This window comes from Eschrichtius robustus, chromosome 11 (assembly GCF_028021215.1).
Source record: "Eschrichtius robustus isolate mEscRob2 chromosome 11, mEscRob2.pri, whole genome shotgun sequence".
Lineage (NCBI taxonomy): Eukaryota > Metazoa > Chordata > Mammalia > Artiodactyla > Eschrichtiidae > Eschrichtius > Eschrichtius robustus.
The window spans coordinates 13,345,673-13,363,528 of NC_090834.1; the positions used below are offsets into that span (position 1 = coordinate 13,345,673).

General features: G+C 56.7%; 1 protein-coding gene across 3 annotated transcripts in view; it reads left to right on the top strand.

Annotated features, from left to right (window-relative positions):
* The window catches only part of NECTIN1 (nectin cell adhesion molecule 1), a 90,133-nt gene that overhangs the window by 34,539 nt on the left and 37,738 nt on the right, over positions 1-17,856 (top strand). For all 3 annotated transcript variants that reach the window (XM_068555878.1, XM_068555880.1, XM_068555881.1), the window contains exons 2-3: positions 16,535-16,885; positions 17,424-17,726. In XM_068555878.1, coding sequence (XP_068411979.1) covers positions 16,535-16,885; positions 17,424-17,726 — 654 coding nt within the window. The remainder of the gene's footprint in view (positions 1-16,534; positions 16,886-17,423; positions 17,727-17,856) is intronic.

Consider the following 17,856-nt stretch of genomic DNA (forward strand, 5'->3'; position numbering starts at 1 on the left):
AGCCCCATCAGCATGGCTGCCAACAGACAAGGGTCCCAGGTGTCACGTGCACCCTCACCCACGATTCTGGGGCTCGGTAGGTGTGTGCTGGCCACTCGTCTCCTCATGGAGTGGGGAGAGGGAGGCCGCGGGCAGCCGGTGTTGTGTTGAGGAGCTTAGCCTCTGGAGCCAGGCTGCCATGTCAAATAGGCTTCACCGACTATGTGACTTTGGGCAGGTTACTTGACCTCTCTGTTTCCTCATCTCTAAGATAGAGACAATAATGGTACATAGCTCCCGGAGTTGTTGTGAGGATTAAGTGAGTTAATATCTGTAAACATTCAGACCTCGGCCTGGCACAGACAGGTAATATACATGTGTTAACTGTTCTTACCGTCAACTGGCAGGGGGCTGGCAGGGGCCCGGCAGGGAACGTCATCCTTTTGTACTTTCTGTGCTAGGGAGGGAGGGGAGCATGTGAGACCCCTGGCTTCTGCTGCTAAGGGGATGGGCTCAGTCTTGGGGCACTTGTGGGTAGCAGGCAACACCCTTCCCAGACTTAGTAGAACATGTGGGTCTGCTCCCCACCACACGCATACGCATTCCCGCCAGGGGCCACTCCTGGCTTTCGGGGGCCGCTCCCGGCAATGCGGTGGGCAGGGCGAAGAGGGCATGGGAATGGGAAGGAGAGAGAGGGCGGGGAAGGGAAGGGAAGCAGGTGGCCTCAGAGGCTGGGCTGCATCCCCGCCGCTGGGTATTGTGCCCTGCTGACTACGTGCTAGCTCTCTCTGCAAGGCAGGACGAGAAGCAGGTCCTGGCATGCCGGGCCCCTACCCAGTGACTCCTGAAACCCTAACAAGTCTGAGCTGGAAGTGGGACTGGGCGAGGTTCCTGATAGATTCATGTTGGGCAGAGGGATGGCGGGGAACAGAGGGTGGGGAGAATGGGAAAGACCCCCCCCACTCGAAACAACGGCACTGCCCGTGTTGGGGGAGAGTGGGCAGGGCTGGGGGGATGTGACCAGGGCTTGGGGTTTTCTCCCCCTGCCTCTTGGGTTCCCTCTCACCCCACCTGCCCTGGCCCGACAGGGTGGGAAGAGGACAGGCTGTGACAACGGCAGGGACCTTCTCCTCTCAGCATTTTGCCAAGAAGAGGGTGATGATTTCAGCGCCGCTGAGAAAGGAAGTGGAGGAGAAATGAGGGGGAGGGAAGATGGCAGCCCCGTGGGGCCAGGCAGGAAGGGTCATTTGACACAGATGCCCTCACTCCATCCTTTCCCCAGCCAAAGAGGTGGACGTGCTTAGGCCTGTTTTACAGGTGGAACAGGCTGGGCTTCGGGGAAGGTGTGGGACGTGATCGTGGGTCCCACTGCTAGCGATCGCTGATGCTGAAATCACAGCAGGACAAACTGGGTAGCGGGTACCCCATCACCACCCCTTTCAGCCTCCTGGGCGCTGGGGAAGGGACAGCCCAGGGACTAGACATGTCTACAAGGTCCTGGGCCATGGGGTATCGTGAGGAGAGAGCAGGATGAGCCCCCCGTCAGGCAGATCCACCCACAGAGGGAGGCCTTCAAGCTCAGCCAGCCTATCCCTGCAACTTGATGTCAGGAACCCTAACCCCGCTTTCTCTGGCCACCCCTGTCGGGGATTACTGGGTAGGAAAAAAACTGTGAGCTGTCACTGCCTTCCTTCCGGGGTACCACAGAGCTGAGGCTGAGTTCAGATCTGGAGTGAGTTGAGGTTAGAACCACATGTAAGATTGTGCTTCATTCTGTGGTTAAAACCAGGAAGAGGTTAGCGCAAGTGTTAGGGTCGTGACCCCGGTCTGTGGTCTAGGTTGGCGCTGACATGGCGACTTGGCTGGGGTTGGTTTGGGGGTTCATACTGCGGCTTGAGGAGGATGCTCTTCTGGGTTACCATTGGGGTAACAGTGAGTTGGGGGTGTCACAGCTAAGGGGTGTTGGAGAGGTTGGGGATCCAGCACCTCCTGCTTATGTTTGAAGGAGAAAAGGTCATTTTCACTTGAGCCGTGGACTGGGGAGAGGAGCGGGGCTGGGGGTGGCGGCTGAGCCAGGGTGGGTTGAGCGCGGGGGTGTGAAAGGGGAGGGTGTTCTGGATGTGACGGAAGGACCGTTCAAAGACTCTCTCTTCCCTTTTCCCAAAGTTCTGCTCACCTGTTGCATCCCGTGACCCAGGCCACCCCAGGCCTCATTCAGATGCTACCCAGACCTAAGCCTGAATTTCTGAGGCATCGGGCAGTGTCTCCTCTGTGGGGTTTGGGTTCTCCCCTCGGCCAAGGGAGCATAAGGACTGGGGTTTGCCTCCTCCTCTCTACCCCAGCAGGCCCTCGGCCCTGACCTGAGGGACCCTAGGGGCCTGCCTTCCTGGCCCACCTCCAGCCCCCCGCTGGAGACCCTTTAGGGGAGGCCCCTGGGGCAACACTAGCTGAAGAAGGTCAATCAGAGAGAAACTGTGACCCGAGCATTTGCCGGTTCCCTGCTTCCTGCCCTCGCCTCTTGTCTGCACCCTAGACCCTGCCCAGTACGGAGGTTTAATGCTGCCCAGAGTGGGTCAGGTCAAGACTGCTCCCCGCCCGCCTGAAGCCTAGGAGCGGAGCTCATGGGGTGGCAGGGAAGGCTTTGGGGGGATGGAGACAGTCCTGAACTGGGACATGTGGAGAGGGAGGCTGACCTGCTGACGTCTGGGGCCAGGTTGTGGCAACCCAGACATTCAGGAGGGGCTTCACCAAGGAGGGGCTGTGCAGGGAAGGGCCCTTCTGCTGCACCCGAGACACTTCCCCTGCACCCGAGTCCAGATCCAGAGGAGGCCCCGTCCGCAGGCCCGGGAGCACCCTCTTCCCATCCCCCATCCCCAGTCAACAGAAAGCGTCCCATGAGCCAACGCCCAAGGCCTGGCTCTGTCCTTGTACCATCTGTACAGTGAGGGGGCCCAGCAGAGACCCGGCCCCTCCTGCCCTGCCTGGGAACATTACGTCTGAGCTAAGCCTTGGGCTGCAATGTGGCTACAGTATTGCTCATTTGGTCCGGACGGACCCATGCGTCCTGCCCAGAAATGAAATAGCAAGTTTGGTGCCTGCAGCGGCCACCTTCTCCCTCTCAGGCCCCTTCTCCTTCTTAAGCCTGTTCAGAAGCAAGTAGAGGGGAAGAGGTTGTCCTGGGCCCTAATCACTGACCCCCACGCCGTGTCCAAGAGTCCAGGGTTGCCACTGTGCTGTGGCTACAAAGCATCTTCACAGAGGCCGCTGCATTTCAGCACTAGGGACCAGTGAGACCGAGGCCCTCCTGTGGGGCGGGGTCAAGAGCCCGTCTCCCCCCCCAACCCCGCCCCCCCCGCACCCCAGCATTCCTCCTGAGACCCTCACTGCTGCACGGGCGGGGCAAGTCCAGTGTAGTCCTGCCACCCTATCATTGTCCTGTGAGCAGCAGTGGCCCCGCCCACACCCTGCAGCCTGGATGATCCCTCCCACTCCAGCCCTAGAGTCCCTCCCGGCAGGGAGAATTCTGACCCTAAAGCCTTGCCCAGGAGGAGCCCCCAGAGGCGGGGTGGGCGGGGGAGACAGGACGCAGAGCTGCCAGGCCAGGTGGAGGAGGCTGGGGAGTGGACGGAGGTGCTGGGAGCCGCAAATGCCAGCCCAGGGTTGGTGCTGTAGATGCCACAGGGAGGGGTGGGGGGGGCGGGGGTGTGTGTGTGTGTGTGTGTGTGTGTGTGTGTGTGTGTGTGTGTGTGTGTGTGCGCGCGCGCATGCCCACTCATCTCCTGAGGCCTCGAGGCTGAACAACCTGCACGGCAGCAATCAGGCCACCTGCCTTAAAAGGAAAGACAGAGGCAAGCCAGGCCGGGGGTGAGAAGAGCAAACGGCAAAACTTAATGACTTTAATATGAAAGAATTTGCCACTAATTAAGCACAAGCACTCCACTAATGCAGAGAACACATGTTGTGGATTTCACTTAAGCAGGAACCAAATGAGGTGACAATCCTTCCGAAATGATAGCAGTTTACCAGCCGAAGGAAGATGCTGCCGACCTCGTTTCTGCTCTTAGAAACACAGCCCTCTTGTCTTTGCGGCCTCTTGGCACTGAGCGTCTCCCTGTCTGCGCCTCTGTCCCCGACTCCCCCTCCCCCATGCTCTTCTGTCCTCTGAGGACTGCACGCCACTCTGTCACCCATGTTCTGACAGCAAACAGCAGTCAGGTGCAAACGCCCTAGGCCCCCTGTTCTCTCCGCCTGTTCCGCCCAAACACGCACCTGCTCCTACCGGGTCGGGAGCAGGCTCTCCAGACAGGAGCCTGCAGCTCCTCTGCCCCAAGAGAGATCAGGACACTTCCCCTCCGGAGCGCCCCCACCCCTCTTCCCCACTCCCCTCCTCACCCAGCTGGCTCCGGTCTGCCCTGCGCCTCCATCCCACACTCCAACACCCCTGCCTGAGCTTCATGCCCTTTCCTCTGGGCCAGTGGTCTTAACTGGAGGCAGTTTTGCCTCCCGGGGAACACTCAGCAATGTCTAGAGGTGTTTTTGGCTGTCACACCTGAGGGGGGCTGCTACTGCGTGGAGCGGGTAGAGGCCAGCAATGCTGCTAAATGCCCCACGTGCACGGAACGGTCCCCACGACGAGGGGTTATCAGGCCCCAAGTGTCAGCAGTGCTGAGGTTGAGGGCCCCTGCTCTGGGAGAGTGGCCTTATCACAGCAGGGACTTGCTCAAGATCACATGGCGGGTCGGTAGAGCTGGGACGGAAACCAGCTTACCTGACTCCTAGGTAGCTCCTTTCCCCAAGACTATAAAAATGACAGTAATACAACCACTTGTGTAGCGTAACTGTGCCAAGCACTGCGCTAAGAACTGATGTGAATTATTTAATTTTCAAATCCACCCCAGGAGACAGTCCTATAAGTGTTCCCCTTTTATACATGAGAAAACTGGAGCACAGAGAGGTTGATGCAACTTGCTCAGTCACCCAGCAAATAAGGAGCTGATACAAGCCTGGGTCTATCTGAATCCAAAGTCAGTGCTCATGGATGAATGAATTACTTACATCCCCCCGCCCCGCCATATTCCTCTTAACCCCTTCCCCATCAGTCTCCCACCCCAACCCTGCCCTTTTAGATTGAGCCTTCCCTGAGCCTGAGGCTGGCACCATATACCCACCTGACTGCCTTCCCTTCCCTGTACAGGCCCAGCCCCCTGCCATTGGGGCAGGCAGCCGCCTGGGCGTCTGGAGCTGGGCACTGGGGTAGTCCGACAGGCCCCTCCTGGTAAGAGGCAGATCAAATGACCTCCGCTTCTAAACAGGTGGTGACCATCAGCATGGAACCCACAGGGCTGAGACAATGCATCTGTCACCCCTGAGCCTTGGGAGGCTTGGGGAATTCTCCCTCTGTTTTCCCGGCAGCCCCCCGCCTCTCCCAGCCCACACTAGCCTTCCGAGGAGGCTGCTGCCTACACTCCCCAAAATGTGTCATTACAAACACACATTTGCTGAGGGGAATCCGGGCTGCCGTGTGTCTGCTCCGAGATATGTCGTCTGCTGCAGCCGGGGTGGAGACGGCTGGCGTCAGCCGCAGAGAGGGGTCCTGTCTGAATCCTGGCCTGAGAGCCAGGTGGTTCCAGGTCTCTGAAGCCTCAAAAGCCTGGCCAGGCCGGGAGAAATCCAGGCTGTGTAGTGAGGGGCGTGGAGCTGGGGAGCGTGCAGGCTTTGCAGGGCTGAGACCTCAGGAGCAAGGCCTCAGGGCCTCAGGGCCGCATCTCGCTTGGGTGAGAAGAATATTTTTCACCTTATGGGCTGGAGTGAGGAAGGAAGTGGGGCCGGGTGCTAGGAACTGGGGCAGAGGACAGAGGAAAGAATCGGGAGGTGGCAAGTGGGAAGCAAGCGGAGGATATGGGGTTGGGGGGCAGACAAGAGGTCAGGCAGACCTGCACCCTTTGGGGGTGTAGCTTCCTGGTTTCCATCAGGAAGGAGGAGATTCAGACCCTGACCTGCTTCCCTTCCGTGCAGATGTGAGGCCTCACCTTCTGTCTCTGTCCTCCGGCCCTACCTGGCCACACCATACTATGTCCTCCTGTACAGGCCCCCCTCCTTGGCTAATGTGCAATTTCCAGGAAGCTGCAGTCAGACCTGAGAAATGGCTAACCTTGGCCTGGGACCCCAGCCGGCTCACAGCCTTCTCCACCAACCACTTGAGGCCCCCTTATGCTTACTAGATGCCAGGCACTGGGCTGAAGCCCTGATCTTTCCGCTCAGTAGGGGAAATGCTATGACAGGTGTATGCTGAGGTCCTGGGACCCTCGGGGTATAGGAACACCTCACTCATGGGGGAAGGGGGGAAAGCCTCCCCAGAAGTCAAGGCTAAGGTCATTCAGGAAGGATGAAGAGGTGTGGGCAGGTAGCAGGGTATGTGGGTATTTTTGGGTTTTTTATTTGTTTTGTTTTTAATTAATTTATTAATTTTTTTTTTTTTTTTTTTTTTTTTTTTTTGGCTGTGTTGGGTCTTCGTTTCTGTGCAAGGGCTTTCTCTAGTTGTGGCGAGCGGGGGCCACTCTTCATCGCGGTGCGCGGGCCTCTTCACTATCGCGGCCTCTCGTTGCCGAGCACAGGCTCCAGACGCGCAGGCTCAGTAATTGTGGCTCACGGGCCTAGTTGCTCCGCGGCATGTGGGATCTTCCCAGACCAGGGCTCGAACCCGTGTCCCCTGCATTGGCAGGCAGATTCTCAACCACTGCGCCACCAGGGAAGCCCCGGGGTATGTGTTTTTAATGGAAGGAAGAACGTGGCAGGGAACTGGTGGTCTTGTCCCATGTGGCAGGAGAGAGAGAGCAGGCAGGGGAGAGGCAGCTGGAGTCTTGGATGCCCAAGATGAGGTCCAGAGCCCAAAAGGACTTTGGACTTGATCCTGAGGGCTGTAGGAAGCCATGGAAGGATTTTAAATCGAGAATGATTTGTATTTTAGAGAGCAGAAAATGGATTAGAGGGGGAAGCCTGGAGGCAGGTATGTATCCTTGGCATTATAGTACAGTAGACTGGGCGAGAGATGATGGTGGCCTGCACCAGGGGCAAGGCGTGGGGAGAAGAAGGGGACAGGGTAGCAGGGATGAGATGGTAGGTGCTGGGTTCAAAGGAAAGGGGTTGGGGTTTACTTCACTGGGGGTTCCCAGCCCAGGAATATTGAGAAAATAAGGAAGTGAGACTCTGCTGGAGGTGCGGGTGGGTAGGAAAGGGGCTGGGCTGGAGGGAGGGGACTTAGGAGGAGTCTGGATTGGGGCCGGTGGGCATGGAGAACAGTGGTGAATTCAAAAGCATTTAGGAGCTAGCACCAGCTGCGCTTGGTGATTACATGGCCGTGGAAGAGCCCTGTGGGCCCCGGCTCTGCCGTCGTGCAGCCTGGATTTTCCTGGCATTCCACTTAATCTGGGAGGTCTTCTTGGAGGAGCTGGGCAGTATACAGAGGTAGAGCACCCGCTGGGTAGAGAAGTTCCAGAGGCTGATCCAGGGAAGGTGCAGAGCAGGGGCAGAGAGAGAGCTGGACAGGTGACATCCAAAGTCAAGTCCTCCAGGGACATGGGGTCCAGCACTCTTGTTTTACAGAAAAGGAAACTAAGGTCAGAGAAGCAAACTGCCCTACCTAAGGCCATACAGAAAAAAGTGACCAAGTAATGGGGGCCAGAGCCCGCCTCTCCTAATTTCCAGTAAGTACCCTCCCTTCCCACCATCTGGTCAGAGGAAAGGTGACAGGTGAGCAGTACAGAGAGGACCAAGAGGCAAAGCCTGAAGGCTAGAGACGGAGGGGGCAGAGCCAAGAGAGGCTCCCTGTTGCTGGGATGCCAGGAGTGGAGTCAGGAGCTGCTCAAGACCAGCCTACCCTGGGCTTTGGGGATGGGCAGCCAGCGTGAAAACAGGCCTAGAGGAGAGCCGTCCAGGTGTCTCTGGCCACTTGCTCCTCAGCGGGAGAAGGCAAAACCCAGCTCCCTGATTCATCCCCATCCCCCAACCTCTCCTCCTAGGGTTCAGGGAGAGATGGGACCAGAGCAGGCCCCACCGCCACCGCTCCCCAGGGACTTCCGCGCTGCCAGAGAGCAGGGCCGGCCCAGCCCGTCTGGAAGATCCTGGGCTTCCACTCCGGCTCCTTCTGGGGCTTTGCCCAGGCTGCCGCGCCCCCTCCTCTCCCACGCACTGTGCTCACGCGCCCCAGGCGCCGGGCGCCAGCCCCACAGCCCGTCATTAACCAGCTCCGCGTGGGGAGTAGAGGAGGGTGTGCATCGGCCCAGAGGAAAACATTGGCGGTTTCTGTGACCCCAAATGAGGGGTGGAGGCGCCTGGGTTCGGACAGTAGCAGTTAGCCCCTGGCTGTGGGATCACGGGATGTCATCACCTCTGCTGGTAAGGTGGATGTGGAGGGGACGCAAGGCTCCAGGACACCTGGGGCCGTCCCAGTAGGCACTGCTCCCAGAGAGAATCCCACCAGGCAAAGCCCCTGCTCTGCAGGAGGCAGGGGGAGCATTAGTGCTGAGCTAACAGTGGCACCGGGCCGGGCTGCTCAGCCTAGACTCAGCCCTCACGCCTTCTTGCCGTGTCCAGACCCGGTGACGGGGGGCTAGGGGTGCAGGTACGAGAGCTGGGCCAGCTGCCACTTCTCTGTTTCCTCACTGAGACCTCTGCCCTGGCTCACCCCGGACCCCATCCTGGATGTAGAGGAGAGGCTGGAGGCTGGAGATGCAGCCTGGGCACTTGGGGAGCTCCAGAACTAGTAGGGAAACATGCCCAGGGCATAGATACGAGACAGGACAAGTTCAAACGACTTCAGTGAGAGCCCTGCTCATGTGGGTTCTTGCTGGCAGAACGATTGGGTCCAGGCGACACTGATTGGCAAAATCTTCCCAGAGGAGGGAACCCTAGGAAGGGGAATCCCTCCGAATCTCACCCTCTACCTCACTAGCCTCTCCCCCATGAGGTTAGGCCGTGACACCAGAAAGTGAGGAGCTAGGCAGCCCTGGGAGTTGACATTTGGAGAAGTAGCTGCACTGGGAGGAGGGGACCTATAACCTTTAGGTCACTGTGCTGACTCAGCAGGGTTTCATCTGGAGGCTCTCCCCCTCCAATGGGTGAGTCATTCCCACTTACCACTTAGCTGGTTTCTCACCGGATGTCCTGTTCCTTTCTACCAGTTCCAGGGCAGGGAGCAGGGGAGCATCCCTGGAAAGCCCTAGAGATGGATCCCAAAGGATGCCGATTTCAGAGACTCCCCTTCTGCAGGGCCCAGTGCCTCCCACCCAGTCCAGGCCTGCCACTTCTGCCCACCCAACTGAGGGCGCCCGGGCAGAGTCTCAGGAAAGGAGTCGGGCACCAAAGAAGAGGTAGCCTGTGCCAGAAATCTCTGAATCCCCTGGCCCCGGCCCTCCCCTTCACCCACCACATGGGCCCAGTCCCAGCCTGCTCGGCTAGGGAGAGAGGGGTCTGAGGTTTCAAAGGTGGGGACAAACTGGTCGAGGTGGGTATGGGGAGGAGAGCAGCCCCCGCTCTGGGCCACACCCCGCTGCGTGGGAACCCGTGGCCCCAGCCTCGGATTAGCTCGATGGCAGGCAGGGCAGGCGGGCAGGGCCCTGGGGAGCAGGTTTGTCGGCCACAGCTGAGGAGCCTTTGTGTTTTGTTGCTGAGCTGGGGCTTTTGCAGGTCCGTGACGTCTCGGGGGCCGGCCTGATGCCTGCCTTGTTGGCTCATCACTTCTGAGAAGCCACGAAGGCAGCCCAAACTGCCCGACCCCAGCGCCAGTGGGGAAACTGAGGCACGTATGCACAGGTCCCCGGGACCTGGGTCCCAGACCCTGGAGCTCATAGGGTGGCCAGGGAGAAAATAGGCAGGGCTTGAGGTCAGGAAAAGAAACAGACTCGTTCTTTGGTATCCTCAGGATGCAAGAACCCCTCTGCTGGGACTTCCCTGGTGGTCCAGTGGTAAAGAATCTGCCATCCAATGCAGGGGATGCAGGTTCAATCCCTGGTCGGGGAACTAAGATCCCACATGCCATGGGACAACTAAGCCCACATGCCACAACTACTGAGCTCACGTGCCTCAACTAGAGAGCCCACGTGCTGCAAACTACAGAGCCCACACACTCTGGAGCCCACATGCCACAACTAGAGAGAAGCCTGCATGCCACAATGAAGAGCCCGAGAGAAGATCCCACGTGCCGCAACTAAGACCAGACAGAGACAAAAATAAATAATTAATTAATTAATTAATTAAACAGAATAGCATTTAAAAAAAAAGAATAAGAAAACTGGAGAGAAAAAAAAAAGAACCCCTCTGCCAAGGACACAGGTCCCAGTGGATCTCTTCACCCTCACTCCCCACCTCCCTGGCTTTTTCCTGCTCTATGCATAGCAGCCTCCTGCAGGTGCCCCCCACCTGGGCTCCCAAGAGTCCCTGTTTTTGACCTTGCACCTGACACGTAGTCACTGGACTCCAATGGGGGCTCCATCCCTGGCCCCCAGCCCCTTGACCCACCTGCCCGCCAAGCCCAGCGCAGGTAGCCCGCAGGCACTGTGGCTGCAGTATTGTAACTGGTATTTTTGTGCCATTTCTCCAAAGGAGCAATGGAGGCACTGAGATTACACAGGAGGGACACCACCCAGAATGAGGCCCTGGAGCGTTAGATGGAGAACCTGAGTCTATTTTTATGGCAGGTTGGGAAGAGCACTGGGCTGGGTACTGCTGTTCTGCGTTCCTGAGCAAGTGACCCAACTGCTCTGGACCCTTGTCTCCTCCTTTGTAAAATGATGGGTTGCATGGTCCATTGAGCTCCACTGTGCTACCATTTTGGTGGTCCTGGTTCCCACATCTGGGACAGCCTCTGCTTCTCATGTAAGAAGGAGCCTGTGGGGAAGAAGAGATGGTACCTTCTGTGGACCAGCCCTAGCTGCTTGGGGAACCAGAGAGAGTCTGTAGAGTACTCTCCAAGCCCTGGACCCTGCCAGCATCAGCCGTGACATGATCAGCTCAACCCAAGGTCAAGCCTGCTCCTTCCCTCTCCCACAGGGACTTGCAGTCTATTTGGAGACGGGGGGGTTACAGTAGAAAACATGCTAAACACACATGGAGGAAACAAAAAAGGGTACAGATTCATGTTATATGCAGTTGGGCAATGAATAGAGGTGTCAGCTAAGTAGGAGGAGTCCAGAAGGACTTCCTGGAAGAGGGGGACTAGAAGCACACAGTACAGTGCCTAGTACTGGGAAGGTGCTCGATAAATATTTGTTGAATGAAGTGCCGGGAAGGGAGGCCTCCTGCTTCATAAATGAGAAATGATGATGATGATGATGGTGATTGTGATGATGATGATGATGATGATGGTGATGATGGTGGTGGTGATGTTGATGGTGGTGATGATGATGATAGCAACTAACATTTACTGAGCATTTAATTTTGTGCTAAGTGCTGTCCTCGAGTCTCACATTTACTCGTTTAAGCATTACAACAACTTTTATAATAGGTATTATTATAATCCCCATTTTACAGATGTGCATCCTCAGTGCAAACTGCGGCACAGAGAGGTTAAGTCATTTGCCCAAATTTTCACAGCTCATAGGTGACAGGGGGTGCATGCAAACCCACACTGTCTGGCTCTTCACAACCCACCATACTGCCTGATGGGGATGGTGACCTTCTCTTCAGAGGGTGGGAGGAGCTTGGGCAAGGTAGGGGAGACATAAGCATCAGTTTTCGGGCTGTCAGGGCTGGAGTGCTTGGTGGAGAGGCATGGACCAGCAGAGGAGAGGGGCTGTGTGGTCCCCAAGGGGACTCCCCTGCAGTGCACCCCTTCTCTCAGGCCTTCCAGAGAAGGCTTGCAATCCACCTCATCCTGCACAGAGGAGGGCCCTTCTCCTGGGTCCCCGCCCTCAACTAGCCCTTTCTCACTTTTCGGTGGTGCCTGCAGCATTCTGACCCTGGCTGTCAGAGTCACTGGGGTAGAGTGTGCCCCCCTCTCTGAAAGCCTCCCAATCTGCCCAATCTAAACAATGAGGGCCATAGTCCCCTCACCCCCGCATCCCCCGACCAAGACACGTGGATTGGGTTCCGGGTCCCTAAGCCTAAAGTGGGGGGAAAGGTAAAGGAGAGTCTTCAGCCCTTACCAGTCTTCCCAGCCCCTCCCAGTTCCACAACTCTAGGATCCTCGCCCTCAGTGACCCCAAACCCCATACTCCAAGCGTTCCCTTATGCCCACCCGCCAGGGTCCCCTCACCGGCCCTGCTAACAGCAGCAGTTCTAGGTGCTTTCACCAAAAACATTTTTACTGCAAACATTTTGCCACATAACTAATTGGCCATGAGGCGATTTTGCCATGAAAGAGAAAATAACTGTTTGACAGTTTGGTTTGACAGTCTGGTTTCAAGTAGTTGAGATGTGCTAGCATTTCTTCCAGTTAGTGACGTTACTGATGGCTTTATCAAGCTGACAGAAGATGATGGTTTGCCCCAAGAGTTGGTTTTGTATTTTGAGACACACTACGTTGGAGGAGAAAGAGGCCAAGGGCCTCGAAGGCACAGAGTTGAGCCTACATTTCCCATAGAACTTTTTGGAAAGTCTATCAATGGACATAAGACAATGTGCCGAGAACACACAGCAGTGCAGAGACTTTCCCAACACAACACAAAGTTCAGTTACAAACATGCACCCTAGTGTTTGGAAACTGATCCCTCTCTTAATGAAGGAAGAAATTTTAGCAGAAAAGAAAATGTTCGATACCAAAAGAGGAGACGAATCAACAAATGTATAAAATAATATGAACGAAAGACTTGGAAGGCAAGTGCTTACTGCTTAGACAAGTACAACCCACAAAAGAAAATCAGTTCTTTGCACGGTATTGCCATGCATCTACACACATTTTTTTTTATTTATTTATTTTTTATTTTTGGGCTGCATTGGGTCTTCATTGCTGTGTGCAGGCTTTCTCTGGTTGCAGTGAGCGGGGGCTACTCTTCGTTGCAGTGTGTGGGCTTCTCACTGAGGTGGCTTCTCTTGTTGCAGAGCACGAGCTCTAGGCGCACGGGCTTCAGTAGTTGCAGCACACAGGCTCAGTAGTTGTGGCACGCGGGCCCTAGGGCACACGGGCTTTAGTAGTTGTGGCACGTGGGCTCAGTAGTTGTGGCACACGGGCTTAGTTGCTCCACGGCATGTGGGATCTTCCCGGACCAGGGATCGAACCCGTGTCTCCAGCATCGGCAGGCAGATTCTTAACCACTGCACCACCAGGGAAGTCCCTACACACATTTTAAATTCAAATATTTCGTATTTTGCAATAAAGTCTCTTTAATTTTGTTACTCATTTCTCCTGTTTCATTATGGCCTTTTTAATGTCCCTCATTTATGTTTTATTATTTTTATCTTTTTCGGCAAAATTGCCTTATGGACAATTAGTTATGCGGCAAGAAATGTGGCAAAGGCATCTGCGGCAAAGATACTTACAGTGGAAAGAGCAGACAAGGCTAACAGTAAGCTGTAGGCAGAGAGGCCCATGTCAGGATGCACCTGCCTGCTCCTTAGAGGTCCTCCCGCCCACCTGCCCGCTCATCACGGGGGCAGAGGGGCAGGAACCCAGGGAACCCACTTAGTGCGCAGTGAGCGGGCACCCAGGCACCTTCCTCGCTGCCCCGCCTGCCATGGGGTTGCTTCTGGGAGAGTCACACAGGAGAGGAGACAGCAGCCTCAACCCCAAAACAGACGTGGGATGGGGAGGGCCACCTCAGCCTGGTGAGGCGCTAATGGGTGAGAGGGGGCTTCTGGGGCACCTGAGCCCCTTGCAGAAGCGTCTCCTCCCCACGCCCAGGCCGCAGTCAGCCGTCTCCCCTCCTGACGCTCACAGCTCTGCAGGGTGACGTCACTGCTGAGGATGTGGCAAATGAATGTCAGCCTGTGCTCCAGGCACTGAACCCTGCCTGTCCCTACATCCCCAGCGGGTGAAAGGAGATGGGGTGGCAGCGGGCTTGGTGGGCTGTGTCCCGCTGCAGGCCCCACTGTGCCCTGGCACCAATCCCAAGGTGGATCCTGGTGCCCACACCCCTACCCACCCCCCCCACCGTGGCCCGAGCCTTCCCAACTGGCTTTTCCTGTTCCCGGCTTTGTGTGGTGAAAGTTCCCCAATTATACCCACATTATCTCAGCCGCTGGGCAGCTGCCAGCTGGCTTGGTGAGTAGAGGCTGGGGCGTGTGGGAGGGAGCACCCACTTACCCTGCTGGAAGGGCTAGGGCTTAGGTGCTTGCCAACTGGCCAGTCAGCAGGAGTACTGGGCTTACTGGCCCACTGACTTCACTGTGGGACTGTGTCAGGGGTGAGGCCACAGCTGGGCTGGGCTGCAGTTCAGGGAATCAGACTGTTAAGCCCAGAAGGGACCACTGACATCGTGGAGTCCAGCCTGCTCCCTTACAGGGGAGGAAAAGAGGGCTCGGGAAGGGGAAGTGACCCGCCAAGGTGCCAAGCTGAGCTCAAGACGGAGCCGGGCTAGAAGCCAGCCCTCCTGACCCCCTGCTGGGTGTCTCCCGCATGATTCTCCCACCAGCCCACAGTGTTCTCTGCCGGGGACATGTCAGAACCGCCCAGACCGGCCAAGGGGACAGCTGGAGGGGTGGGGTGGTGGTACCCCAGGTGGACCTTGAAGGGCTGTGTGGACGTGAGCGGGCATAGAGAAGGGGACCGTCAGGGAAGCTTTCAGAGCGTGGCGAGGGCCTAGCTTGGAGGGCCAAAGATATACTTAATCAGCAGGCGTGTCTTGAGTGCCTACTGTGTGCCAAACACAGGGGATACCACAGTGCCTGGAGAGACCTGGCCTGTACCTTCTTGAGGGGAGGCGTGGGGGCCAGCATACTTCACTGACCGTGGTCTCGGGACCCTTCAGAGGAGTGTGGCCTGCTCACACCTCCATCGTGCAGAGGCGAGCGTAAGCCCCGAGTTCCCAGGCTGGAGCAGCAGACTCCCTTAGTGGGGGGCGCGTTTAGGCCATCCCTCGGGCTCTGGGTCAGTCCAGGGCCTGACACTGATGTTATTGATGGCACTCAATAAAGTAACTGAAATAAGAATGGAAGGACGGCTGATGACAGAGCTCAGGAGTGAGCCCCCTGGAGGGAAGGACTGAGCCAAGTTCAGGGTTAAGGAAAAGCTCAAACAGAAGCCACTTGAGATGGAATAAAGCAAAATCGGTAGGGAGAGTAGAGGGAATTTATTCATTCATTAAATGCCACTGATCACTCCCTCCCTCTTGCAAATCTCTCCTCTCACGGCTTCCAGTGCCATTTGTCTGGCCACAAATATTTACTGAGCACCTACTGTGTGCTGGATACTGGGCTAGGCGCTGGGGCTACAGGGATGGAAAAGACACAAGAGGAGAAGCCAGAGGTGTGAACAACCACATTCCCAGGCAGAAAAGAGCTGTAATAAGGGTGGGAGGATCAGGGAAGCTTCCCAAAGGAGGCGGCCTGAGTGGGATATCCACAGGTGGAAAAGGGGCAGGGCCTTCCAGGGAACCAGAGGAACAGGAGCCTAGACATGTAGCATCTACGGCTCTGTGCTCCTTGGAGGCTGGGACTGAATCACTCATTGACGTGACTCCAGTGCTGATAATAGACTCAGAAATTGATACATAAATGGGAAGAGGGAGAAGGAAACACAGAAATATGGCACGTTCTAAGGAGGGGTCCAGTCTGACCTGGTTGGAAGGCCTCATGTATGGAGAGACGTGGACAGAAAGGCAGGACCCAGGTGATAAGGACGTCAAATGCCAAGTTAAGACATCCAGACTTGATTGTGAAGGCGAGTTAGAGCCAGAGAGGCTGAGCCTTGTGCGGCTGCCTTGCTGCATAAGAGGGGCCAAGCCAGTGCACCCCAGGGCCCGGGCCCTCAGCCCTTCCTGAGGGAGAAGGCAGTGGAGGTGTCCATAATGATGGCCACTGTGGGCCCCGGTGCTCCCCCAGCGCTTCCTGCCTCCTGACACTTTCTCATCCGTCATACCATTTGGTTCTCCTAGCAACCTGTGAGCTAGAGAGGACTGGATTATCCGCCCCATTTATCAGACGAGGGAACCGAGGCCCAGGAAGGTGAAGCAGCTGGTGGCTCCTCTGCCGAGCCTCTGCTCAAAAAGCAGCACATTCAACCCTCATCAAAAATAAGGGTGTGGACGGATATTTACTGCCATGGAGCAACACTGATGATATATCACTAAGTGAAAGGACAGTTTATGGAACAGATTACGGTACGGTTCTGATTTTGTTTAAAAAAACAGATGGTTACCGGGATGTATAGAGAAGGCTGTAAAAGAGAACACTTCCTATCAGATGATGAGTGATGTGTCCGAGTGGCGGGATCATGGGTAGTTGTCATTTTCTTCTCAGTATTTTTTAGTTTTGCCCACAACAGTGTTTCTATAACAAGCAATTATTATTTTAGAGTCAGAATTTTTTAAATAATGACTACTGGAAAGTAGAAGACCGGCGCACAGGGAGTTGGGGCGGGGGCTGTGGCTGTCCCTGACCACCCTCTGCCATCTCCCTCGACCAGGCGCCCACACCCAGGTGGTCCAGGTGAACGACTCCATGTACGGTTTCATCGGCACGGACGTGGTGCTGCACTGCAGCTTCGCCAACCCGCTGCCCGGCGTGAAGATCACCCAGGTCACGTGGCAGAAGGCCACCAATGGCTCCAAGCAGAACGTGGCCATCTACAACCCGGCCATGGGCGTCTCGGTGCTGGCGCCCTACCGCGAGCGCGTGGAGTTCCTACGGCCCTCCTTCACAGATGGCACCATTCGCCTCTCCCGCCTGGAGCTGGAGGATGAGGGCGTCTACATCTGCGAGTTTGCCACCTTCCCTGCCGGCAATCGAGAGAGCCAGCTCAATCTCACTGTGATGGGTAAGCTGACCTGACCACTCCTCTCTGCTTGGGTGGGGCCTGTGGCCTGGGCGCTTGGCCATCTTCAGTGGCCCCAGATGCTCTCCTTGGGTCGGCATGCTCCCGTGCTCTGGACGTGGCACTTCTGGTCCCTTCTAACCAGGCTGTCTCAGTTCACTAGGGATGGGGGCTGGGCCTTCGCTGTGGACAGAGCTGAGGATCAGTATTCAGGTTGGAGCCCCACCGTGGGGCACTTTCCAGGTGGCCAGGAAGGAGGCAGACGCCATGGTAAAGGAGAGAGCCGCTTGAGCACAGCAGCACTCCAAGAAGACTTCCACTTGACAAAAGGGGATACAAAGACTAGAGCAGGAAGGCTGTGGGTTAGACCCGAAGAGGTCCCTGTGAGAAGTGCTGGGAGGGGCTTTGGTGAAGCATAGCTGAGAGGCATGGATGGCCAGGGTGACCTGAAGCAAGGCCTGGCAGGTACCTGCCCTCCTGGCCTGTGTGTCCTTGATGAGGCAACAGAGCCAGACTCATGGCTCTCTCTGGTTCCCCACAGCCAAACCCACCAACTGGATAGAGGGCACCCAGGCAGTGCTTCGAGCCAGGAAGGGGCAGGATGACAAGGTCCTGGTGGCCACCTGCACCTCGGCCAATGGGAAGCCTCCCAGTGTGGTGTCCTGGGAAACGCGGCTGAAGGGTGAGGCGGAGTACCAGGAGATCCGGAACCCCAACGGCACGGTGACGGTCATCAGCCGCTACCGCCTGGTGCCCAGCCGGGAAACCCACCAGCAATCCCTGGCCTGCATCGTCAACTACCACATGGACCGCTTCCGGGAAAGCCTCACCCTCAATGTGCAGTGTGAGCGGGGCAGAGTGTCGGAGGGCTGGGTCTCCCGGGGTGGGGCAGGCGCCGTGGTCCCCTCACACCCACCCCCACCCTCGCCAGCCCTCCCTCCTTTGCTTCTCACCTCTCATCAGTCTCCCCACCT